At 32.7% G+C, this 27,228-nt stretch overlaps 2 protein-coding genes across 2 annotated transcripts in view; one reads left to right on the forward strand and one right to left on the reverse strand.

Annotated features, from left to right (window-relative positions):
- Window positions 1–27,228, reverse strand: part of LOC127727144 (uncharacterized) — a 157,952-nt gene that overhangs the window by 62,261 nt on the left and 68,463 nt on the right. The gene's annotated exons all lie outside the window — the stretch shown is intronic.
- Window positions 10,730–27,228, forward strand: part of LOC127727147 (organic solute transporter subunit alpha-like) — a 33,533-nt gene continuing 17,034 nt past the window's right edge. The window contains exons 1-6 of the mRNA XM_052234594.1: window positions 10,730–10,840; window positions 13,251–13,315; window positions 15,536–15,690; window positions 24,742–24,815; window positions 25,566–25,721; window positions 27,061–27,175. Of these exons, the coding sequence (XP_052090554.1) occupies window positions 13,267–13,315; window positions 15,536–15,690; window positions 24,742–24,815; window positions 25,566–25,721; window positions 27,061–27,175 (549 nt within the window). The 5' untranslated portion in view covers window positions 10,730–10,840; window positions 13,251–13,266. The remainder of the gene's footprint in view (window positions 10,841–13,250; window positions 13,316–15,535; window positions 15,691–24,741; window positions 24,816–25,565; window positions 25,722–27,060; window positions 27,176–27,228) is intronic.

The raw sequence follows: 27,228 nt of genomic DNA on the forward strand, positions 1-27,228 counted from the left end.
ATGACTGTTTTACCTATTATTTGAGTGTTTGTTCCAACGATCCTCACTTGTGAATCAACTGAACCAATTTAAGCTAAACTTAAAAATAAATTATCTAGGTTTTAATGTATGAATTATATTCCTGTCTATCAACCAACAGGACAGCAATGCCTAAATATATAACATTATACCTTGAAAACTGTAGTAATTAGTGAAACTATGACAAAATGAATAAAAAGTCAAAATCTACAGAAGCTATAACCATAACAATTAATTGATTTTAGGTGTTTTAATACGTCCACTTTCAGCACTTTCCAGGAAGCCAAGAGTGACCGAAGAGAACCACCGACGTTCGGTAGAAAAACTGACAAATCCTAGTCAATTAAGATTGGAGTCGAGCGGGGTTCGAACTCACAACCTCAGTGTTGACAAGCTAGTGGTACAGTACAATCATAACTTTCTTATTTAGGTTATTGTTGTTGAGTTGTGATTATTATAGCTAGTTTCAGCGTTTTATTTTATATATATATCCGAAAGACTACAATTGGTATAGAGGGTACACAGCAAACTTGATTAAAAGAGAAAATATAGATCTATAAATCATTTCATAGTTCGTTAATATTTGATGACTGTCTAAGGGAGTGCCATTTGGTTTGATTTTATTTTTTTGATAATTGGGGGCTTGCAAGATTTTCTAAAGAAGATTTTATCGCGATTTTTACGTAAATGAATAGTGTGATCTGGCAGTAAAGAAAAAATATAATTCATTGGCCTTCATATCACCATTCGAACGCACTCGAAAAGCTGTGTATTCTTAAATTATTTGTGTCAAAAAAAAATGTTTAGATCTCGAAAAAAGGTTAACATAGATATTAAGATGTCCTATTTGGCCAAGTGAGCGATTCAAGCTCATAGGAGTCGCTAGTCTTCCCTTTTTTCACTTCCTCTCTCTCTTCTTTTGCCTTTTCTCTCCTTTCCTCAGTCTCCCATTACCCTGTCCAACCCCATTAATTTAATTTGAGTATCAAATAAGGACAAAGAAGAACTTAGTTTCCTTAATGTTCATGCCAATAACAAGATATAAAATTGTCACATTAAGACCCAGTGTATATTGTACACCCGGAATTCAGGTTTTACAGGGATCCTCCTATGATATTAGAGTTCCTCGACCTTGTTTTGCCATTTGGATTCATGTAAAATATCATTTATTTGTTTTGTTTCTTTCTTTTTGAAGAAATGTGCAGTTTGGTTATTTTTGAAAGTATTGTCATTGGTGGATATCAGTTATAGTTGTTTGTAGGAAATTTATTTACTTGATAGGTTTTAAATGAGTATCCGGTAAATGTTAGTTTTCATCGCTTTTAGACTAAAATTTCTAGCTTTCAGCAACCAACGATGTCGAGGAAGTTTTCAACTTGCAACGAAATGTTCATGTAACTGCGATAGGTGTAACTAAAGCAATTTATCAATGTTTGAAACATTTCTATCACAAATATCCAGATTAAGAACAAAACTGTTGAATCTGTCAAATTTTCTTTTTAAAAGCAATTAAAGATTAATAACGTAATTTTATTTTGAAATCAGACTTCTATTGCAAATGGCGCACTTATTGTTGCATCGCAACAGCCAAACAGTACAACTTAAAACAGAGCATTATTGAATTGTCCTATTGAAGCAATTCAAACAATCGATTTTGGTTTGTATATTGATGATACATTGTTTGTTTGGGAAGTTAAAAAAGTTCATGAGGTTCACCGGTTTTAAAGTGCATGTGCACGAAAATAATACGGAATTATGTATGTAAATGAATGCTAATTTAGGCAGTCAGTAAATTTAAAAATTGTGGGTATTAAGAATATCCTTGTTCACACACCAAATGCAGGTCATTTGTAACTAAATATGAAAGACACCCCAGAATAATTTGTATTACAGATATTTTTAAGAAATTCATCTTACAGATAAAAAGTGGTGCCTTTTATCGATCAAAGTTGTATGTCCGCACAAAAGACACTATTTATAAGAACAAAGCTGTTGGGGGAGCTTAAGTTTTGGAGAATGGTTGTACAAAAAAAAATAGTTTGAAAGATTTTTTTTGAACAAAAAATGATAAGTGACAAGCAAAAAAAAATGAAAAAAAAATGAAAAGTTATTGCATTAGATTTTACTGCATTATTAGGTCGGTCAATAGGGTTGCATCGAAGTTTGAATTGGCTTATAATATGATAAATGCCGTCTGAGCGTCCAGTTTCGGTTACCGGGCAAAATCTTTTGACCGTACACAATATATTTACCAAACTTGCTCATCTGGTGCAGTGATACTAGTACCGTTATTGCTATTACTTTGGTAATGGCACAATGGAGAGACGGAGAACCCTATTGATTTTGAGCTAACTGCGGAAATTTTACCCAACTGTCTGAATAAATCTAATATGAACAAAAATAGTTATTCTTTCCTTGCTTCGGATATTTCAGTTTTACACTGGAATTTCTATACTAAAATCTACGACAAAAAAGGCGATTTTTCGTTTTCTATTACTTATGTAGATATAAGAAGATGTGGTATGAGTGCCAATGAGATAACTCTCCATCCAAGTCAAAATTTATAAAAGTAAACCATTATAGGTCAAAGTACGGTCTTCAACACGGAGCCTTGGCTCACACCGAACTGCAAGCTATAAAGGGCCCCAAAAATTACAAGTGTAAAACCATTCAAACGGGAAAACCAACGGTCTAATCTATATAAAAACGAGAAACGAGAAACACTTATGAACCACATCAACAAACGACAACTACTGAACATCAGATTCCTGACTTAGGACAGGTGCAAACAATTGCAGCGGGTTTAAACGTTTTAATGGTACCAAACCTTCACCCTTATCTGAAACAATAGTGTAACATCACAACATAGAAAGACACACTATAAAATATCAACTGAAATGGCTTAACTCAATCAAAAGACATATTAACACCAGTGAACATACACTGAACAAATAAATTTGATCTATGATACAATATAAATACAAAATAAATAAACTAAGGGAAGAATAACTAAAGTAACATGTTATACCGCTGTGAAATGTTAAACAAATTAAGAAAAACAATATGCTTGAACAAAAATATCAGCCATTTGCAATAACTTTAAACACAGGTAAATGAAAATAATTTTGTTGTTAGGTATACGTGTACAGTTCAAATGGAGAAAGGAAATATTTTTACAAAATAAATAATTTTGATGTTCATAGTACGAAGAAGTGAAAATTCATAGTAATACCAAACACTCATCAAAGCTGGTATATAGACCAGATATAACCCTGAATAAGTAAACATTAAATAACAGAAAAGCATTACAATTAGTATCAACAGGTCAAATAAACAAGAAAGTACGATTTGAGAGTACTCGCAGTTACTGACAGCTAGTTAAAAGCCAAAAACAATTAATAATAAAAAATCATGCACCAGAGACTAAAATCAACTAAAACACATCCCAGGGATTTAGTATTTTAACGTCATGGACAGTCAAAGAAGACATGACTTGTGCAATGCCAAAAATAAATGTATCGATAGGCAGTAGGATAGTTAGGAGTTAACCTCTTAATAGATCAAAATGAACGTGGGTGTGTCTTTATACATCCCGTTTGAAAAGAATACAAATTTAGTTTTGTTTTAATTTGCTGATGGCAAAATCGATATTAATGCCAATGTAAACTATATTCAAAGATCTAATTACAACATTAGTAAGATAACCTTTACTAATAAGTTTGTTTAAAGGTTCGATGAGTTATTTACCAGTGATGCTTTGATTACGTTCGTTAAAATCTATGACATCACTACACACACGGGCATAACGAACGAGTTGGGATATATAAACACCGTATGATGGAGCCAAAGGAACATCGCCGTCTAAAAAAGGAAAATTAACAATAGGGAATGAAAAGTCGTCTCTTTTGTCGTAAATTTTAGTATGGAGTTTTCCTTTAGAGATACCTACTTTTTTGGGGGGACAGCGATGTTCCCTTGGCCCCTTCTTACTGTGTGTATATTTCCCAAACTCGTTCGCTTTTCCCATGTCTGTAGTGACTGTTAAATAACTGGTTAATAGTTGGTTTGAAAGTTCCGCTGTACATGTATAAATCTTATTACAAACTGGATATCACATATTAATTCTTACGATGATGTTGTTTATAGAGCCCGTAAATTTAGATACCTTACATGTAAACTTATGTTACGAATTTACAGTTTATGAATATTATAATATTTCTTCAGTCATGTATTTTCCTATTTCTCTCGGAATTTACCCCTTTGATCTTCTTATCGTTGAAAACAGAATCGAAATTCATTAACTTTACCCGTGGTTGATATAAGACGCTTTACCTATACAGTTGTTGCTAGGGTGCTCTCTTCGAGGTCCGCGTTCCTAGTATAAATAGTTGGTAGCTACTAAGCTAAAATTGTCATTTGTACCGAAGACATTGAACGAAGCAGATCAGAAAGGTTGGAAAGGAAATAGTTTAAAGCAGGACGAAGGTTTAGTTTAACAAAGTGAAGTGTTTGAAACCTGCTGACAGGATATAGATAGGCTGAGACAGTTTGTTCGGTACAAATTGTCCAAACAGGACTGGTGCTTAGGTTTTGCGTTTCACATCTCTCACTATTGATGTGAGTTTTTGCTAATATACCATGCCTTAGTGCTACCCTGTTGTTCCGACAGTTATAGACATATATTTCCATAAGGTTTCATACGAAAGTTTACATCAGTTCAAATTTATTTCATACATTAGTTTTCTAATAGGTTCCATACATTTAGGTTTCAGCCCAGTTTCATACATTTAGGTTTCTGTCTAGTTCCAAACACTTGGTTTTTAACAAGTATCAGACTGAAAGGGTTTTAGACAGTTTAATTTGCCAAGTTCGGGTTAGATTGTAAAGTCATATATATGTAGTAATTGTTTTTCTATTTGGTAGTATAGCGTAAACTGTTTGACTTTAGAAATTTTGCATTGCTCTTCAAATCCCAGAAAATTGGTACGAACCCGAAAAAAAATTGTCTTCATCGGTACTAACATTGATTTTATTTTGGATAGTTTGATGCATAACTAAACAACCTTGCAGGTTTATTTCTTTACACGTATGAAGCAGAGTTTGTTTGAGAGTTATGAAATAAAATGAAAAGATAGCATCCGAGATTTTAGTTTTAAAGTAAATCTGGCTCCCATCTATCCCAAAAGATATAGACATTAAGGGTACTACGGGACTAATAGGTTCATACCTGCATTTACACAATCAATCGACACAAACAAACGTTGGAACACATTAACAAATGATTTTAGTTTCCAAATAGTATGAATAAAAAGAGCTGTACAGTATACTTCAGTGAGACAGTCACCTAATAACAAAATCAAAAGAGAAACGAAACCTTTAATTTTTTCTGTTAATATTTAGTTCTGATATATTGTTGTGTGATAGACTTTTAGTCACTTCTGCATATTAGTTATTCAGATAAACTCATTAAAAAAAACACTACAAGAGTTAAATATCAACAAGAATATATACGTTATATGTATTTTGACAAATCCGAAAAGCGCACACACGTTACAACCTTTCGCTATGTAGCTACTGACCAAATATGAATGCATGTCTTGAGTACTTTCTGAGAAAAGTGTGACGGTATCTGACAAATTCGAAAAATGTTGACACATTACAGCGCATGGCTGTTGAGTTGCTGACCAAATATGAAGTAATTTTGTACAATCGTTTCTTAGAAAAGCGTGGCAAAATTTTTTAAGTTCATTCCCAAATATGGAAAAATTCATAGCATCGACAAACAGGAAGTAGCTATCTGACAGATCCGAAAAGTGTTCACACAGTACAACTCATTCTGTTCATTAGTTTCTTAGAAAGGCGTGACGAAAAAATGAAAGTTCATTTACAATATGGAAATATTCAAGGAAGCAGGTATCTGACAGATCCAAAAAATGCTCGAACGTTTCAACTCATCTAGAATGGTTTCCTTCGGAAAAATGTTCCGTATGCCTTCGCAATATACAAATAACGGACAGATACCAGTCTACAACTCATCACTGTCAAGCTGCTGGCCAAATATGAGTGCATTCTGTTGATTAGTTTCTTAAAAAAGTTTGACGAAAATGTTTGTTGGATGAATTGACGTACGGACTAGGTGATTGTAATATAGTTCCCACTTTAATAGTGGTGGTATAATAATTTCCGTGAAACTATGTCGGTGTCAATTATGGTTCAACAATGAAACTGTCCTATTTCAGTCGTAAAAGAATTTCTATATGGATTTGCTTAACTTCTTGTGAATTAAAGCCAATTTAAATGCAAAACATTTTTTCTTGATCGTTAATGATTCTTTAGATCTTTGAATACTATAGGGTTCTTGCACTAATACTGAGGGATCCAAAGACTAGTTCAATACCTTTTATGATATAATACCAAATATTTCAGCAACATTGACGACACTTCGTCTAATTCCTGCAGCTGATGCCTGCAATAAGGACGCACCGCCATTTTGTTCATCTCTCTTCTGTTGGCATGCAAACATCGTTTTACACGGAACCTCTCCAGTGCATACCAAACATTAAGGAGAAAATGTGGAATGATCAAGATGGAATATTTTAACTCATTGGAAATGCTTTACTTTTATTTAAGGTATTTTTAGTAACAAAAAACAAAAAAAAAAAACAGTAAAAATTTTACAAAGCAATCTTCGTGAAATATTATAGAAAACTGTATGCCTAGAAAATCATCCTAACAATGTTTGAGTAGATTTGATTTTTGTCGAGCCTGTGACATTAATGTCGCGAAAGCGAGACATAGCAATCCTAGATTCCGTCGTCGGCGTCAGCGGCGGCGACGTCAACATTTAGGATAAGTCTGTGGTTAAAGTTTTTTTTAGACATCAATAACTTTGTCAAACCTTCATGAAGTTAATGAAATTTGGACAGAAGCTTGTTTATGACCAAAATACAGTATCCACAGCAAAATTTTGAAAACATTTATTTTCATTTTTCCGTATTTTACTGATAAATGGACTTAGTTTTTTTTACAGTTAACAAGTAGAATCAGTCTGAGGTTAAAGTTTTTCAGTCATCAATAACTTTGTCAAACCTTCATGGAATTTTATGAAATTTGGACATAAGCTTAGTTACTAGTATGACCAAAATACAGTATTCAGAGCAAAATTTTGAAAATATTTGTTTTCATTTTTCCGTATTTAACTGATAAATGGACTTAATTTGTTTACATTTAACAAGTAGATACAGTCTGGGGTTAAATATAAAAATAAGGAGATGTGGTATGATTGCCAATGAGACAACTATCCACCAAAGTTCAAATTAAGTGGATGCAAGCAATTATAGGCAACCGTACGGCCTTCAACAATGAGAAAAACCCATACTGTATATTCGGCTATAAAATTCCCCGACATGAAAAATATGAAACAATTCAATTGAGAAAACTAACGGCCTAATTTATAACAATACAATTTACGAAAAAAAAATATGACATGAACCAACGACAACCACTGAACTACAGGCTCCTGACTTGGGACAGGCACATACATAATGTTCCGGGGTTAAATATGTTTGTGAGCACTCAACACTCCCATAACCTGGGACAGTTGTGTAACAGCAAAACATAAGAACAAACTATAAAAATCAGTTGAAAAAGGCTTAACTCATCAGATCGATATAGAGCAGAAAAACATCAAACAAAAACACAGACCGGACGTGGCAGGGTATTTATCCATCCCTCATCCCTAACAACAAAAAAGACACTAGGTACAGATCAGAGAGTTGTCGCGGTTACTGACAGCTAGTTCAAAGCCAATAACAACTAATGAAAAAAATCATGGATTTAGTGTAAAGACGTCATTAACAGTCAGAGAAAAACATGACCTTGTGCAATGCCAAAATATAGGTCTTGACAGATTGTAGTACCATGAAATAACATATGTGTATGACAATAATATTTAGTATGGTTTTAATTTACTGCTAACAAAATCAATAATTATACCAATAAAAACAATATTCAAAGATTTAATTACAGTGTTGAATTGGTAACCTTTCAAAATAAGTTTATTCAAAGAATTGATAAGTTTACCTGGATCGGATCTAAATTTCCGGGCTCGGTTAACAACATCACGTAAAATTTTAGGATGTGCTCTACAGGTACTGCCAAACTTGCAAACCAAATCTTTGTATCTTTGGAAGAATTTAGTAAATGTTTTAAGTAATTTGTGGTAACGAAATCCCTTACTTAATAATTTACTAGTAATACATAGATTACGCTCATTGAAATCCAAAACATCACTACAGACTAAAGTTTGTTACACATCAATTACTTTGACAAACCTTCATAGAATTTTATGAAACCCTGGCAGAAGCTTTTTTATGATTAAGAGATAATGTCTGAAGCAAACTTTTGAAAATATATTGTTTTCATTTTCAGTATTTTTCTGATAGATGGACTTAGTTTTTTACAGTTAACATTAAACTTTTTGAACATGATAAATTTGTAAACCTTCATGGATTGTTTTGAAACTTGGACAGAAGCTAATCTTCAAGACCATGAAAAAGCATCTAAAGAAAAAGTTTGATTTTTTTTTAATTTAAATTCAGTGTTTTACTGATAGATGGACTCACTTTTTAAGTCAACATTACACCTTTACACTGACAGCAGCAATCGCAGGCGAGACATTCGCGGAACCCCTTACAAATTGTTTACTCCTTCCCAACCGTTGCTGGAATCTGTACTTTGTACTTCTCACTTCTACGGCAACACCGCCTAGCCGCAGACGCCTTATCCCCTCCTCTAGCTTTCGTTTCGGGAGGTGTTACCTTCTCGTAGGTATTAAACATTAACGACTTATCACAATACAATAAGTATTTTTAAGTGTACATGAATGATCATCTACTCATCTCTTTAGTATAATTGCAGGACGCTATTCTTTTTTTAGAAGCATACAATCACTATGAATGTCTGCCTATGTGAAGTGACAACTGCAAATTATACCTTGTCCATCGGATTTCTTATGATTAAGAAATACCAGTGCGTTGAAAATCATATATATATATATATATTCTCGCTGCGTTGAAGACCCATTAGTGGCCTTGGGCTGTTTTCTGCTCTTTGGTCGGGTTGTTGTCTCTTTGACACATTCCTCGTTTCCATTCTCTCAAATTTAGCCCAACAATGTTAGATCTGCAAATTTGTTTCATCTTTTTGTTCTTCGCTAAGTGGAATTCGAACCCCTGCTTCTGTGACATCGTCGCAACACCGCCTGTACTGTGTCTAGCCCTAAACCACTTTACCAACTAGGCTATAGACTATAGAAATATAGCTTTTGTTAGTTGAGAAATGTCTTTCCTCGTCTGCTTTATCTAGGGTTGTTACACTGCAACACAGTACATGGTGTGTAGTGGCAAATAGGATGGTATATCTTTTAGATCAGCTATGTTTTGTCCGTCGTAATGGACGATAATGTAATTACCATGCCGTCACATCAAATTATAATGTTATTATATACGTCTAAACATGCACCATGATATTATGTATAATTCGTTTCAAATTTAGCCCAACAATGTTAGATCTGCAAATTTGCTAACGCAATTTTTTGTTCTTCCCTCAGCGGGATAATATATCTATTTTCTTTTGCATCTGAGTTTTTCGGTTTTTACTTGCTTATAAACATGCACATTTCCGCCTTTCGTTCGTCTAAAAAATTGCACGCCTATATTTTAATTATTTAAAGCAGTTATTAATAGTATATTATGTATAGAAATGCAGGACTATTTTTGTTTTCTCATGCAAATGTAACTTATATCAGTGACAATGCACCTACCTCATGAAATTGCAGTAATTCCGAATACATTTATGGCCCCAGTTCCCATGTTATAACAGGAGACCTTAACATCGTTCGTGACCGAGAGTTGAAATCATTCCCCCGTCAATTATTAATTGGAATGAGTGTCGTAACATCATCCACGACTCACTCCGTACTTACTGCTCTAAATGAACAAGAAATCATTAGATTCTTTTTTTAATTCGGTAATGAACATAGTTGATATACGTATTCAACATCAACCATAATAGCCAAGTTTCTCGTATCAAACATAAGCTAAAAGAACTCGCCAAGGAATTTGACGTCACAACTTAAATCCCTAACATCGGAAACGTTTTCGTATTTCCGTTTCCTTTTTTACAGATTCTGGAGTTAAAATATGCTTTAAGTTTAATTAAAAAAATAATTTATACGGACTTCGTCCCGTTTCACATGTAACACCTGATCACGAATCAACCAGTTCAATTGACACATACATGTGTGACTAGATTACAAAAATATTTTGTTGAAAATCTATCTAGCAAAAAGTTTAAATAATTAAAGGTTCAATATGAAAGGTTTTTTGATTATGTAGGCATATATGATAAATAATTATCAGTGAACCCTTACCATATCACTCAAAAATACTATGTAGTATGTTTGCTAATTAAGAAAATTTTAAATAGGATGCAAACAAAAAACAAAAAGTTTAAATATAAAATAAATATTAGTTCACTTAAAAAAAAAAACAACATATGTGACTAGATCAAGTAAATATTGTGTAAAAATCTATTCAGCACAAAGTTTAAATAGTTAAAGGTTTCTATTAAATATAAAAAACAAACTCCATTTATTGACCCTATAACGTTCATTAATAACTGGTTTCCATTTAAAAATTAGCATGTTCGATTTGGTTGTAGTTTATAGGTGACAATGTGGAATGTTGGACATTACACATAAAACGCTTTGGGATATTTATATCTTGTCATTCTAGGCTATCAAACCAATGATAACAGTGGGGTAAGAAGTTATTTATTTTTAAGTTTTCCATTGGAAAATTATTCAATTCAATTCAATTCATAGTATTTTGTTGTTCAAATAAAACGTACATTTAAAAAAAGGAGTCGGACAAATTGCAAAGCTTATACAACATGGATTAATTTATCTGATACTATTTAATATATTTTTGATAGTTCATAGATCATTCATTATTGCAGAGAGTCAGGGGAGGCAATATCCCTTCTTGAAATTTTTACTGTGTAGGCATATATAAGAAATAATTACGAGTGAACCCATGCTAGTTCCTCGAGGCCAGTTCACTCCAAATACTATTTATTAGTTAGCTAATTGAGAAAATTAGAATAGAACACAAACAAAATAAACGGAAATTTGTGTGGGATACTGAATATACATTCATTAATAACTAAAACACTAGAGAAACTTAAGACTAGCAAAAAAAAAAGAGCTGGCTATTGCATATATTTGTTTAAAAAGAATGTAGGGCTGATACCCAGGGTTATACGACGAGGACGAGACTACCTTGACTACCCATGAGGGTCTCGCACGGTCGGGGGAAGGGATCATCGGTTATACAATACGAATCGAATGTTTTATTGGTTTCTTATACATAATTACCGGATTGTAACAAACATTGCACAATATAAGATAAACATAAACACACAAGTACATATTATCAACACTTATACAGTTATATTTATATATCTATACATGTATATCCCCGCCAAGATTAAGATAACATGGAAATATTGTAACAGTAATATACTTTTAACCCGAAGGGTTTACTGGGGTATTGAAATATGGGCATCCTTTGGTCTTCTTCCGACCGGCAGTAAAACCTTTGCTAAAGTGGGGCTTTCGGCCAGAATGCGGACGTTAAATCCGATGCCCCATGAAGAGAGAGTGTCGCGCTCTCTGCATGTTAAGGAACCCTGGGAACAACTCTGTAAGAGGTCCGTATGTAGTCTGCTGCATTAAAAAATTCCCGCCAATCATCTTTGTCGAATCCCTATTACAGTTGGGAAATAACATATTGGTTAGTATGCTATACCCAGATTACAGGACCTACCTATTGTATTTATTGTTCATTTGTTATCGTACTGAACATGCATGAAATATTTGCCACTGGAAATTGAGCAAACAACAATCAATCAATTAGATATTTGTATTTATCAGGATTCACACGAACAAGGTGATATCAACAGTTATTTATTACTCAACAAAGCATTTCTACTGTTAAATACATATCTTAAATGAGTTTAACAATAATTCTAATGATATCATTCTCAACACTAGTATACATAAATTTAAATCTAGCTTCATCAGGCATATTCATAAAAGAGGGGACTATTTCAATAATTCCAGAAAATAATTGTTTTCCAATTGTGTCTAGGTTTGTACATTTAAGTGTGCAATGAAATTTGTCTTCTACTTCTGAATGATATAAGGTACACATTAGTTCTTCTAAAGAAGTTGTGTTTTGCCAAACTTGTTAAATTTTAAGGCGACTATTACATTTTTTTTACATGTTTAACAGAAGGTAGATTTCTTATTTGTAATTGTCTTTAAATAGCCTATGTGTTCTTAGCTTATTACCGTTCACTGATTTTTTATAACAAAAGTATATTCTTTCCAATAATTCAAATATATATTACTAATTTAGATACCTTTTCGAATAAAAAGTGTTCTGATTTTCCTAAACTTGGGTAAAATTTAACTTGATATAGCAAGTAACTGTTGGATGTTCTTCGAAACCCATTGTGTAATTGCGGGTTCGAATTATATAAATCTCTGAGTCAACAATTAGATTTTATCACGTGCTACCAGATGCCATAGGTTTCTTTGATAAAAGGGTGCACACCTAGTTCAGCCAAAACTGCTAAATTGACAGCTGTTTTATTTACTCCAAATAAAGTTTTTGTGAATTTCAATTACAAAATCATGACTATAAGTCAATACCAAGACAGTAATGAGCAAATTAATACTGAAACAAAACTGAAGCTAATGTACTGTCAACGAAACAGCAACCGAACAACACAAAAAGACAGTGTAAGATCAACATGGCATCCACAAACGAATGGCAACAGTTTAACGATAATTTCCATATAAAACAAAGAAAGATGTTCCCCTGTACCATGTTTAAGCTCGAATCAAATTGAAATAAATGAAAAAAATACATACTGTATATATAGTTCCATAAAATTACAATGCACGATTTAGTTTCACCACGCCATTTTATTTGTTATAATTATATATATTTTCTAAATCTTCGCTCGGTAAAGCTTAATCATTGTAAGGCCTTGAAATTGTAACTTCTATTAGAACGATTTGAAATATTTCATTTGGAATAAATATTTTAATGCACCCGTAAGTCTTTATAGTATCTAACATGTAACACATAATGTGGTTTCAGGGGCAGATAAAGCAGGATGTCAAATTGTTCTAACGAGTTTCCCACCACTGGAGTTTTATACGATGGTGAGTAACTATTTTTACGTGTTAATATTATCCTTATTATTTACGAACAATTCAGCTAACCGTGTGAAATCTGGTTCGGACTTAAACAAAATTGTTCTAGGCTTTACTACAAAGTGGGTTTCATCAATTGGATTGGAAAATTCCAATATGTAACAATCAATTTAATAAAAAAAAATGGCATATTCACCACATTTCCGTTTTTTTAATTACGTTTAACAAATTAATTTCAAAGATTTTACAAATAATCCATTCATGGTGTCCAGTTCCTTGTAATACTATAATGTCCAGTTCCTTGTAATACAGTAATGTCCAGTTCCCAGTAATACTGTAATGTCCAGTTCCTTGTAATACAGTAATGTCCAGTTCCTTGTAATACAGAAATGTCCAGTTCCTTGTAATACAGTAATGTCTAGTTCCTTGTAATAGTAATGTCCAGTTCCTTGTAATACAGTAATGTCCAGTTCCTTGTAATACAGTAATGTCCTACAGTAATGTCCAGACTATTTTCCAAATGGTACATGACGGAAATTTCCTTGGAAGAAGTTACAAAGGGTGTATATGCACCTAGCTTGAAGTATGTTTTGAACGGTACGTTTCACTGGACTTAATCCGAAACAGGCGATTTATAAGAAAGGATTGAAATGAAAACACTAGGCAATGTAGGCCTGACTGTAAATCATAGATTGGATATAATTATTACTGGAAATGCTACAATTGAAAGCAATAATACTCATGTAGTTCACATGACAATACTCAATTTCTAATTAAGTTTTCATCCATCAAGCATATTTTACGTAAAACATTTTGCATGTTTGGAACAATAAAATGAATTCATAATTTCACTCTTGTTTTTGTCTCGCCTGCGAAGAAAGTCGCGGAAAGCAAGACATAGGGATTGCTTTTCCGGCGACGGCTGCGGTGACGGCGTCAACAATTGTTAAGTTTTCTGCTTAAGTTAGTTTGATAGGAACTACTTGTGATAGATCATTGCTATTTTGTATGAAGATGCATTACTATCAATACATATCAGTTTGACGACAATTTTGAGACCCTGCCACCTAGGCTATGGTCCATTGACTTTGAATTAAATAGCAATTTTAAATGTTAAGTTTTCTGCTTAAGTTAGATTGATAGGAACTACTTGTGATAGATCAATGATATTTTGTATGGAGTTGCATTACTCTCAGTACATATCAGTTTGACGACAATTTTGAGGCCCTGCCTCCTAGGCCATGGTGCAGTGAATTAATTAGCCATTTTCAATGTTGAGTTTTCGGCTTAAGTTAGTTTGATAGGAACTACTTGTGATAGATCAATGATATTTTGTATGAAATGCATTACTATCAGTACATATCAGTTTGACGATTATTTTGAGGCCCTGTCCCCTAGGCCATGGTCCAGTGACTTTGAATTAATTATCAATTTTAAATGTTAAGTTTTCTGATTATGTTAAATTGATAGGAACTACTGGTGATGGATTATTGATATTTTGTGTGAAGTTGCATTGCTTTCAGTACATATCAGTTTGACGACTATTTCGAGGCCCTGTTCCCTAGGTCATGGTCCAGTTACTTTCAATCAATTAACAATTTTCAATGTTAAGTTTTCTGATTAAGTTAGTTTGATAGGAACAACTTACAATAGACAATATTTCTATAAAGTTACATTGCTGTCTGTACATCTCAGTTTGTCAACCATTTCGTGGCCCTTCCCACTAGTTGGTCCAGCGACTTTGAATTAATTAGCAATGTTGCTGTCCATCAGATAGTCTTTTTCTGAATTTTATGCCGACAGGCGAGACATACCTTTGTGTCAACAGTTTATTTGTACACATGTTTCATTGCCTTTCGTGTATATCGTTTGTTTATCTTCTTCTGAATTTCGATTTTTTATTTCTCTTTTAGTATAAACAGTTTCTTTATCGTACAAGTATGCTGAAGTAATATGAATGATGCATGGAAGGAAACATTAAAATTATGAATATATATATATGAATGCGAGGCCATGACAACGCCACAAAAGTGGGCATGGTATCCGCTAAACACAGTGTAATTTGGTTTAAAGTATTTACAAAAAGAAGATTAAGAAAGGCTTTAGTAGATACAGCCATGTCCCAATTATGGAACACTATGCAACAAAATAACTCACAAGAGTTTTGTAAGTTAACAATAACAATGATCTCCACACTGTTTAATACATATTGTTATAATTATATTACAGAGCTAAGTGTTGGGGCATTGGTACCTGGACTGATTGGATGCGCCCTTGCTTTTGTTGTTATTGGTATATATATAGAAGAGATATGGTTTATTTTACATCACTACCCACACAAAACACAGAGAACAAAATTTATTTGTTTACTTGGACTTTATCCAGTAAGTTGTCATATTCTTCTGTAGTCCATGTTAGTAATATCAATAAAAAAAATCCTAAAGGCATTTAGAGATCACCAACAACAGACGTGTCTATGCTATACGCCAAACTCTTAATACCTAGAGTTAAAGGTGCTGCGATAAAAATAAACAGCCCAAGTGTATTTATTGTTTTTGATATATTCATACATACATATACAGTCAAGTTTTTTAATACGTGAGAATGAAAGTTTTACTTTTGGAGAATATTAACGTTTTTACGAACATACAGTAATAATAAGAATGTGACATGATTTAGATATGTATAAGTCATTAAATGACAGTATAGACACCCATTAAAATGGAAACCACTCAAGCTTGCTGAATTTTAACATGGTTTCTTCCAGAATAAGTATTTCGGCGATGTTCGTAACAAATAGTGTTCATCAAAACTTGAAAGTTTGAAAGAATTTTGTTCCACAGAAAGTTGAAATATATTTGTCTTATTATATCTCAATTTAGTGGGGTGAATTTCATGTGAAAGTATTTCACGTGAGATTTGCGTCCGAAAAAAAGAAACCATGTATAGACATAGACATAGACATAGGCATATTTAATTATTTCCAATCATGGTGCCCTAAATAGAGCAGTACAATCATACATAACTAAATAAACAGATTCATAAATAAACTAGAAAAGTGATTTTTATAATTGAATATTTAACAGAATGGAGCAGAAAAAAAACCCAACATAACTAACTACAATTACAGTACAATATAATTGTCTAGTTTCTGGGCATCTCTACCTGTGGAAGGGGAGAATTCTACTCCAAAGTAGCCTTAAGTTCTAATTTAAAAAAAAAAAATTAAAATAGTTATGCACATTAATTTGTTGTCAAATAAAGTTTGCAACATACAACTTTAATTTCAAAATTATATTTTTATCTTCATTACTGAATTACCAAATTAATGTATGATCAGAGGACAAATGAGAACATTTTTTACAATTTTTGCTGAAAAAATTTAAATAATCATTTCTCATATTATGGAGACAAGGACACTCAAATAAGAAGTGAACCTCATCTTCTACTTTACTATAACATAGATCACATATTCCATCTTGATATGTATAACGAGCTAAGACGTTTATTTATTGTTAGATTTCCTATTCGATAGCGAAGAATATATTTTCATTTACAAGTCGATAGCTACGGATCGAGTCTGGCCATTTTAAAAATTTATGTGATTTAGAAAATGAATTAAAATACATGCTCTTGTTAGAGTTACCCTTTACATAATATAATTTATATTATTATTCTCTTGTTCGAGTATCCTTTACATAGTATGATTTATATTATTCTCTTGTTCGGGTTACCCTTTACATGGTATGATTTACATTATTCTCTTGTTCGAGTATCCTTTACATGGTAGGATTTACATTATTCTCTTGTTCGAGTATCCTTAACATGGTAGGATTTACATTATTCTCTTGTTCCAGTACCCTTTACATGGTATGATTTACATTATTCTCTTGTTCGAGTACCCTTTACATGGTAGGATTTACATTATTCTCTTGTTCGGGTTTCCCTTTACATGGTATGATTTACATTATTCTCTTGTTCGGGTACCCTTTACATATTATGATTTACATTATTCTCTTGTTCGAATATCCTTTACATGGTATGATTTACATTATTCTCTTGTTCGAGTACCCTTAACATGGTATGATTTACATTATTCTCTTGTTCGAGTACCCTTTACATGGTATGATTTACATTATTCTCTTGTTCGAGTACCCTTTACATGGTAGGATTTACATTATTCTCTTGTTCGAGTACCCTTTACATGGTATGATTTACATTATTCTCTTGTTCGGGTTACCCTTTACATGGTATGATTTACATTATTCTCTTGTTCGAATATCCTTTACATGGTATGATTTACATTATTCTCTTGTTCGAGTACCCTTTACATGGTATGATTTACATTATTCTCTTGTTCGAGTATCCTTTACATAGTATGATTTACATTATTCTCTTGTTCGAGTACCCTTTACATGGTATGATTTACATTATTCTCTTGTTCGAGTACCCTTTACATGGTATGATTTACATTATTCTCTTGTTCGGGTTACCCTTTACATGGTATGATTTACATTATTCTCTTGTTCGAATATCCTTTACATGGTATGATTTACATTATTCTCTTGTTCGAGTACCCTTTACATGGTATGATTTACATTATTCTCTTGTTCGAGTATCCTTTACATAGTATGATTTACATTATTCTCTTGTTCGGGTTACCCTTTACATGGTATGATTTACATTATTCTCTTGTTCGAGTATCATTTACATGGTAGGATTTACATTATTCTCTTGTTCGAGTACCCTTTACATGGTAGGATTTACATTATTCTCTTGTTCGAGTACCCTTTACATGGTAGGATTTACATTATTCTCTTGTTCGGGTTTCCCTTTAAATGGTATGATTTACATTATTCTCTTGTTCGGGTACCCTTTACATGGTATGATTTACATTATTCTCTTGTTCGAGTATCCTTTACATGGTAGGATTTACATTATTCTCTTGTTCGAGTACCCTTTACATGGTATGATTTACATTATTCTTTTGTTCGAGTATCCTTTACATAGTATGATTTACATTATACTCTTGTTCGGGTTACCCTTTACATGGTATGATTTACATTATTCTCTTGTTCGAGTATCCTTTACATGGTAGGATTTACATTATTCTCTTGTTCGAGTATCCTTTACATGGTAGGATTTACATTATTCTCTTGTTCGAGTACCCTTTACATGGTAGGATTTACATTATTCTCTTGTTCGGGTTTCCCTTTAAATGGTATGATTTACATTATTCTCTTGTTCGGGTACCCTTTACATGGTATGATTTACATTATTCTCTTGTTCGAGTATCCTTTACATGGTAGGATTTACATTATTTTCTTGTTCGAGTACCCTTTACATGGTATGATTTACATTATTCTCTTGTTCGGGTTACCCTTTACATGGTATGATTTACATTATTCTCTTGTTCGGGTTTCCCTTTACATGGTATGATTTACATTATTCTCTTGTTCGGGTTTTCCTTTACATGGTATGATTTACATTATTCTCTTGTTCGGGTTACCCTTTACATGGTATGATTTACATTATTCTCTTGTTCGGGTTTTCCTTTACATGGTATGATTTACATTATTCTCTTGTTCGAGTATCCTTTACATGGTAGGATTTATATTATTCTCTTGTTCGAGTACCCTTTACATGGTACGATTTACATTATTCTCTTGTTCGGGTTTCCCTTTACATGGTATGATTTACATTATTCTCTTGTTCGAGTACCCTTTACATGGTACGATTTACATTATTCTCATGTTCGGGTTTCCCTTTACATGGTATGATTTACATTATTCTCTTGTTCGGGATTTCCTTTACATGGTATGATTTACATTATTCTTTTGTTCGAGTATCCTTTACATGGTAGGATTTACATTATTCTCTTGTTCGAGTATCCTTTACATGGTAGGATTTACATTATTCTCTTGTTCGAGTATCCTTTACATGGTAGGATTTACATTATTCTCTTGTTCGAGTATCCTTTACATGGTAGGATTTACATTATTCTCTTGTTCGGGTTTCCCTTTACATGGTATGATTTACATTATTCTCTTGTTCGGGTACCCTTTACATGGTATGATTTACATTATTCTCTTGTTCGGGTTACCCTTTACATGGTATGATTTACATTATTCTCTTGTTCGGGTTTTCCTTTACATGGTATGATTTACATTATTCTCTTGTTTGAGTACCCTTTACATGGTATGATTTACATTATTCTCTTGTTCGAATATCCTTTACATAGTATGATTTACATTATTCTTTTGTTCGGGTTACCCTTTACATGGTATGATTTACATTATTCTCTTGTTCGGGTACCCTTTACATGGTATGATTTACATTATTCTCTTGTTCGGGTTACCCTTTACATGGTATGATTTACATTATTCTCTTGTTCGAGTATCCTTTACATGGTATGATTTACATTATTCTCTTGTTCGGGTACCCTTTACATGGTATGATTTACATTATTCTCTTGTTCGGGTTTCCCTTTACATGGTATGATTTACATTATTCTCTTGTTCGGGTACCCTTTACATATTATGATTTACATTATTCTCTTGTTCGGGTTACCCTTTACATGATATGATTTACATTATTCTCTTGTTCGAGTATCCTTTACATGGTATGATTTACATTATTCTCTTGTTCGGGTTTTCCTCTACATAGTATGATTTACATTATTCTCTTGTTCGGGTTACCCTTTACATGGTATGATTTACATTATTCTCTTGTTCGAATATCCTTTACATGGTATGATTTACATTATTCTCTTGTTCGAGTAACCTTTTCATGGTATGAATTACATTATTCTCTTGTTCGAGTATCCTTTACATAGTATGATATACATTATTCTCTTGTTCGAGTACCCTTTACATGGTAGGATTTACATTATTCTCTTGTTCGAGTACCCTTTACATGGTATGATTTACATTATTCTCTTGTTCGAGTATCCTTTACATAGTATGATTTACATTATTCTCTTGTTCGAGTACCCTTTACATGGTATGATTTACATTATTCTCTTGTTCGAGTACCCTTTACATGGTATGATTTACATTATTCTCTTGTTCGAGTATCCTTTACATAGTATGATTTACATTATTCTCTTGTTCGAGTACCCTTTACATGGTATGATTTACATTATTCTCTTGTTCGAGTACCCTTTACATGGTATGATTTACATTATTCTCTTGTTCGGGTTTCCCTTTACATGGTATGATTTACATTATTCTCTTGTTCGGGTTACCCTTTACATGGTATGATTTACATTATTCTCTTGTTCGAATATCCTTTACATGGTATGATTTACATTATTCTCTTGTTCGAGTACCCTTTACATGGTATGATTTACATTATTCTCTTGTTCGAGTATCCTTTACATAGTATGATTTACATTATTCTCTTGTTCGAGTACCCTTTACATGGTATGATTTACATTATTCTCTTGTTCGTGTACCCTTTACATGGTATGATTTACATTATTCTCTTGTTCGGGTTACCCTTTACATGGTATTATTTACATTATTCTCTTGTTCGGGTTACCCTTTACATGGTATGATTTACATTATTCTCTTGTTCGAGTATCCTTTACATGGTATAATTTACATTATTCTCTTGTTCGAGTACCCTTTACATGGTATGATTTACATTATTCTCTTGTTCGAGTACCCTTTACATGGTATGATTTACATTATTCTCTTGTTCGAGTTACCCTTTACATGGTATGATTTACATTATTCTCTTGTTCGGGTTACCCTTTACATGGTATGATTTACATTATTCTCTTGTTCGAGTTACCCTTTACATGGTATGATTTACATTATTCTCTTGTTCGAGTTACCCTTTACATGGTAGGATTTACATTATTCTCTTGTTCGGGTTACCCTTTACATGGTATGATTTACATTATTCTCTTGTTCTGGTTTTCCTTTACATGGTATGATTTACATTATTCTCTTGTTCGAGTACCCTTTACATGGTATGATTTACATTATTCTCTTGTTCGGGTTTTCCTTTACATGGTATGATTTACATTATTCTCTTGTTCGAGTACCCTTTACATGGTATGATTTACATTATTCTCTTGTTCGAGTATCCTTTACATAGTATGATTTACATTATTCTCTTGTTCGGGTTACCCTTTACATGGTATGATTTACATTATTCTCTTGTTCGGGTTTCCCTTTACATGGTATGATTTACATTATTCTCTTGTTCGGGTTACCCTTTACATGGTATGATTTACATTATTCTCTTGTTCGAATATCCTTTACATGGTATGATTTACATTATTCTCTTGTTCGAGTACCCTTTACATGGTATGATTTACATTATTCTCTTGTTCGAGTATCCTTTACATAGTATGATTTACATTATTCTCTTGTTCGAGTACCATTTACATGGTATGCTTTACATTATTCTCTTGTTCGTGTACCCTTTACATGGTATGATTTACATTATTCTCTTGTTCGGATTACCCTTTACATGGTATGATTTACATTATTCTCTTGTTCGGGTTACCCTTTACATGGTATGATTTACATTATTCTCTTGTTCGAGTATCCTTTACATGGTATAATTTACATTATTCTCTTGTTCGAGTACCCTTTAAATGGTATGATTTACATTATTCTCTTGTTCGAGTACCCTTTACATGGTATAATTTACATTATTCTCTTGTTCGAGTTACCCTTTACATGGTATGATTTACATTATTCTCTTGTTCGGGTTACCCTTTACATGGTATGATTTACATTATTCTCTTGTTCGAGTTACCCTTTACATGGTATGATTTACATTATTCTCTTGTTCGAGTTACCCTTTACATGGTATGATTTACATTATTCTCTTGTTCGGGTTTTCCTTTACATGGTATGATTTACATTATTCTCTTGTTCGAGTACCCTTTACATGGTATGATTTACATTATTCTCTTGTTCGGGTTTTCCTTTACATGGTATGATTTACATTATTCTCTTGTTCGAGTACCCTTTACATGGTATGATTTACATTATTCTCTTGTTCGAGTATCCTTTACATAGTATGATTTACATTATTCTCTTGTTCTGGTTACCCTTTACATGGTATGATTTACATTATTCTCTTGTTCGGGTACCCTTTACATGGTATGATTTACATTATTCTCTTGTTCGGGTTTCCCTTTACATGGTATGATTTACATTATTCTCTTGTTCGGGTACCCTTTACATGGTATGATTTACATTATTCTCTTGTTCGGGTTACCCTTTACATGGTATGATTTACATTATTCTCTTGTTCGAATATCCTTTACATGGTATGATTTACATTATTCTCATGTTCGAGTACCCTTTACATGGTATGATTTACATTATTCTCTTGTTCGGGTTACCCTTTACATGATATGATTTACATTATTCTCTTGTTCGGGTTTTCCTTTACATGGTATGATTTACATTATTCTCTTGTTCGAGTACCCTTTACATGGTATGATTTACATTATTCGCTTGTTAGGGTTACCCTTTACATGGTATGATTTACATTATTCTCTTGTTCGGGTTTCCCTTTACATGGTATGATTTACATTATTCTCTTGTTCGAGTATCCTTTACATAGTATGATTTACATTATTCTCTTGTTCGAGTACCATTTACATGGTATGCTTTACATTATTCTCTTGTTCGTGTACCCTTTACATGGTATGATTTACATTATTCTCTTGTTCGGATTACCCTTTACATGGTATGATTTACATTATTCTCTTGTTCGGGTTACCCTTTACATGGTATGATTTACATTATTCTCTTGTTCGAGTATCCTTTACATGGTATAATTTACATTATTCTCTTGTTCGAGTACCCTTTAAATGGTATGATTTACATTATTCTCTTGTTCGAGTACCCTTTACATGGTATAATTTACATTATTCTCTTGTTCGAGTTACCCTTTACATGGTATGATTTACATTATTCTCTTGTTCGGGTTACCCTTTACATGGTATGATTTACATTATTCTCTTGTTCGAGTTACCCTTTACATGGTATGATTTACATTATTCTCTTGTTCGAGTTACCCTTTACATGGTATGATTTACATTATTCTCTTGTTCGGGTTTTCCTTTACATGGTATGATTTACATTATTCTCTTGTTCGAGTACCCTTTACATGGTATGATTTACATTATTCTCTTGTTCGGGTTTTCCTTTACATGGTATGATTTACATTATTCTCTTGTTCGAGTACCCTTTACATGGTATGATTTACATTATTCTCTTGTTCGAGTATCCTTTACATAGTATGATTTACATTATTCTCTTGTTCTGGTTACCCTTTACATGGTATGATTTACATTATTCTCTTGTTCGAGTACCCTTTACATGGTATGATTTACATTATTCTCTTGTTCGAGTATCCTTTACATAGTATGATTTACATTATTCTCTTGTTCTGGTTACCCTTTACATGGTATGATTTACATTATTCTCTTGTTCGGGTACCCTTTACATGGTATGATTTACATTATTCTCTTGTTCGGGTTTCCCTTTACATGGTATGATTTACATTATTCTCTTGTTCGGGTACCCTTTACATGGTATGATTTACATTATTCTCTTGTTCGGGTTACCCTTTACATGGTATGATTTACATTATTCTCTTGTTCGAATATCCTTTACATGGTATGATTTACATTATTCTCTTGTTCGAGTACCCTTTACATGGTATGATTTACATTATTCTCTTGTTCGGGTTACCCTTTACATGATATGATTTACATTATTCTCTTGTTCGGGTTTTCCTTTACATGGTATGATTTACATTATTCTCTTGTTCGAGTACCCTTTACATGGTATGATTTACATTATTCGCTTGTTAGGGTTACCCTTTACATGGTATGATTTACATTATTCTCTTGTTCGGGTTTCCCTTTACATGGTATGATTTACATTATTCTCTTGTTCGGGTTTCCCTTTACATGGTATGATTTACATTATTCTCTTGTTCGAGTACCCTTTACATGGTATGATTTACATTATTCTCTTGTTCGAGTACCCTTTACATGGTATGATTTACATTATTCTCTTGTTCGGGTTACCCTTTACATGGTATGATTTACATTATTCTCTTGTTCGAGTATTCTTTACATGGTATGATTTACATTATTCTCTTGTTCGAGTACCCTTTACATGGTATGATTTACATTATTCTCTTGTTCGAGTACCCTTTACATGGTATGATTTACATTATTCTCTTGTTCGGGTTACCCTTTACATGGTATGATTTACATTATTCTCTTGTTCGAGTATTCTTTACATGGTATGATTTACATTATTCTCTTGTTCGAGTACCCTTTACATGGTATGATTTACATTATTCTCTTGTTCGAGTATCCTTTACATGGTAGGATTTACATTATTCTCTTGTTCGAGTACCCTTTACATGGTATGATTTATATTTAGGTAGTATGTATTACCTCATCATTTGCTGTTTTAATACCAAGGGCGACATTTCTTTGCGAACTTGTGGCGGCCACGTAAGTATAAACCTATTACTGAATGACTCAACTTATGTATGTTTCTATTTTACATAAAAATAAAGGAACTAATTGTGCATCACTTTTTTTAAATTAAAATTTGTTATAATATTTGTATTCGTGTGCAGCAGAGATTATCCTAGCGTGAGGCGTTACAAACATTCCTTCGTTGAACATTCATACTGCATCCTCAGAATATTAGGTGTAAAAATTAGAATACGGTTTATTTAGTCATTGTCAAGATAAAAAAAAAAAATAATTATTAAAAAAGTTAGTACATGTTTTCTGAAACGATCCCAACACGACACAACCGTGAATGAGCCAGTGTTTCGGCGTGGTTTATTATCAACACTTAAATAACTTCGCAAACAATAAATGTTGTATAACTTCCCGGAAAAACCAAGTTGAAACTCCCTTCAAGTCAATTTTAGAGAGATTTCGCAGTCATTAATGGTAATATATTAAAAAATCCTTATGTATTAATGAATCTGTGGCTTTCTAGTCCGTAAACAATTTTTAGATGCATACATACAATATAAAAATAATATTGGATTCAGATATGCAGTTTTCACTTCGATCTAAATGAGCGAAAGATTAGGTATGTAACACTATAACAGTTCACGATAGAGCGTTTCGCCGATAAAAAGCACAAACTCATATCCATATGTTAAAAATATTAAAATACCAAAATTATTTAGCAATTCGAAATTCCTAATTGTTTCTAAGGTAACTGGTTATACTACATTGTAGATATTTGTCGTTTTGCATTCTATTGTTTGTCAACATGATGGTTTCCTACTTTGGAGGTACAAAAAACCTTCTACATGTGATGACGGACGAAAAGATGCCATTTGGAGTACCACCTTGCTGTTGTTTGGTTTGTTTCAACAAGTTACCTTTTAACAGGTTTGTTTAATTTTCTACCTAAACAGGAATTTGTTACAAATTGACTGATAGTAAATTGCTCAACATTTAATGATAGAAAAAGTTGAACAGTAAAGTCAAATGAATGGCGGCAATCGGAGAGATAAGCGGATTAGATTAACACGGAGAGATAAGCGGATTAGATTAACACGGAGAGATAAGCGGATTAGATTAACACGGAGAGATAAGCGGATTAGTTTAACACGGAGAGATAAGCGGATTAGATTAACACGGAGAGATAAGCGGATTAGATTAACACTGAGAGATAAGCGGATTAGATTAACACGGAGAGATAAGCGGATTAGATTAACACGGAGAGATAAGCGGATTAGATTAACACGGAGAGATAAGCGGATTAGATTAACACGGAGGGATAAGCGGATTAGATTAACACTTCTTCTAGTAATAAAACGACAATACCTGTGTATGGTGATAATATATATTAGTTATAAAAAGGTGTTGACTTACAATTTCAGTTATATTGAATAATGTGTAGATCTTTTCTAGCTGATCATTTTTGGTCGTATAGGGGTTTCTCTACCTATTGTAATTTCTAACATTATAGCAAAAAAAAAATCTGCAAAGAGTGCAATAACTCACATTAAGAGTCGATTGACGATGTCGGCCATTTTCATTTATTTGTAGAAATTGTCTTGCTGGTCAATTTTGCTGTTTAAAGTTTTTCTTTTCCTTTTTTTTTAATTGCGAAATGAGAATACAAAGGGTATATTTTAATAAAGTAATAGTCACATGAGTAAAACATGGATACCATTTCATTCAATAGGTAACTCGTCCAACGATTTAACATAAAGTTATGGTTCATAAGTTGTGATTAAATTTCTTTAAGTTTTTAAGTTTTTAGTTTTCATTATATATAAATTATATATATTACTAAAAAAAATCAGTTTATCAAAAACAATGGCAAGGATACATTTTTGTTTCAATTTTCTCAATAAAAGTCAAACTTGATATACGTCCTCTTTGTAAGCCATGGCAAACATGGTTTCAGTGGTATAATGATGTTTTGTTAAGCCTTAATTCATTTATTTCAAATTAATTCTACACATTAAATGGATTTTTGGTGAAAATAATAATGATCGAAGAATTAAAAAAAAAATTCAGAACATCAAAGAAAAAAAAAAGAGACAAATATTTGTCGGACTGTGACTAATACAATTCATTAAAAATTAAACACTATTAAAAGATATTTTAAATTGCAAGGATAGAGTTAAAGTTTTAAAATAAACATCATAAAACTATTTGACATTAGGAAAGAATCTCTGATCTGTATTATTGTTTATCGGAAGTTTTGTCTACACAGGAAACACCTGCGGATAGCGACCATCATGGTACTACAGATTACAATCATCAAACCATTGTCCCTGTTTATAGCAGCTGTCTTGTGGACCGATAATCAGTATTCACCAGGCGACGAGGTATCTTGTTCTTATGGTGTGAACCAAGGTTGGGGGGAGGGTTTCGGTCAAAC

Source organism: Mytilus californianus, unplaced genomic scaffold, assembly GCF_021869535.1.
Source record: "Mytilus californianus isolate M0D057914Y unplaced genomic scaffold, xbMytCali1.0.p SCAF_19, whole genome shotgun sequence".
Taxonomy (NCBI): Eukaryota; Metazoa; Mollusca; class Bivalvia; order Mytilida; family Mytilidae; genus Mytilus; species Mytilus californianus.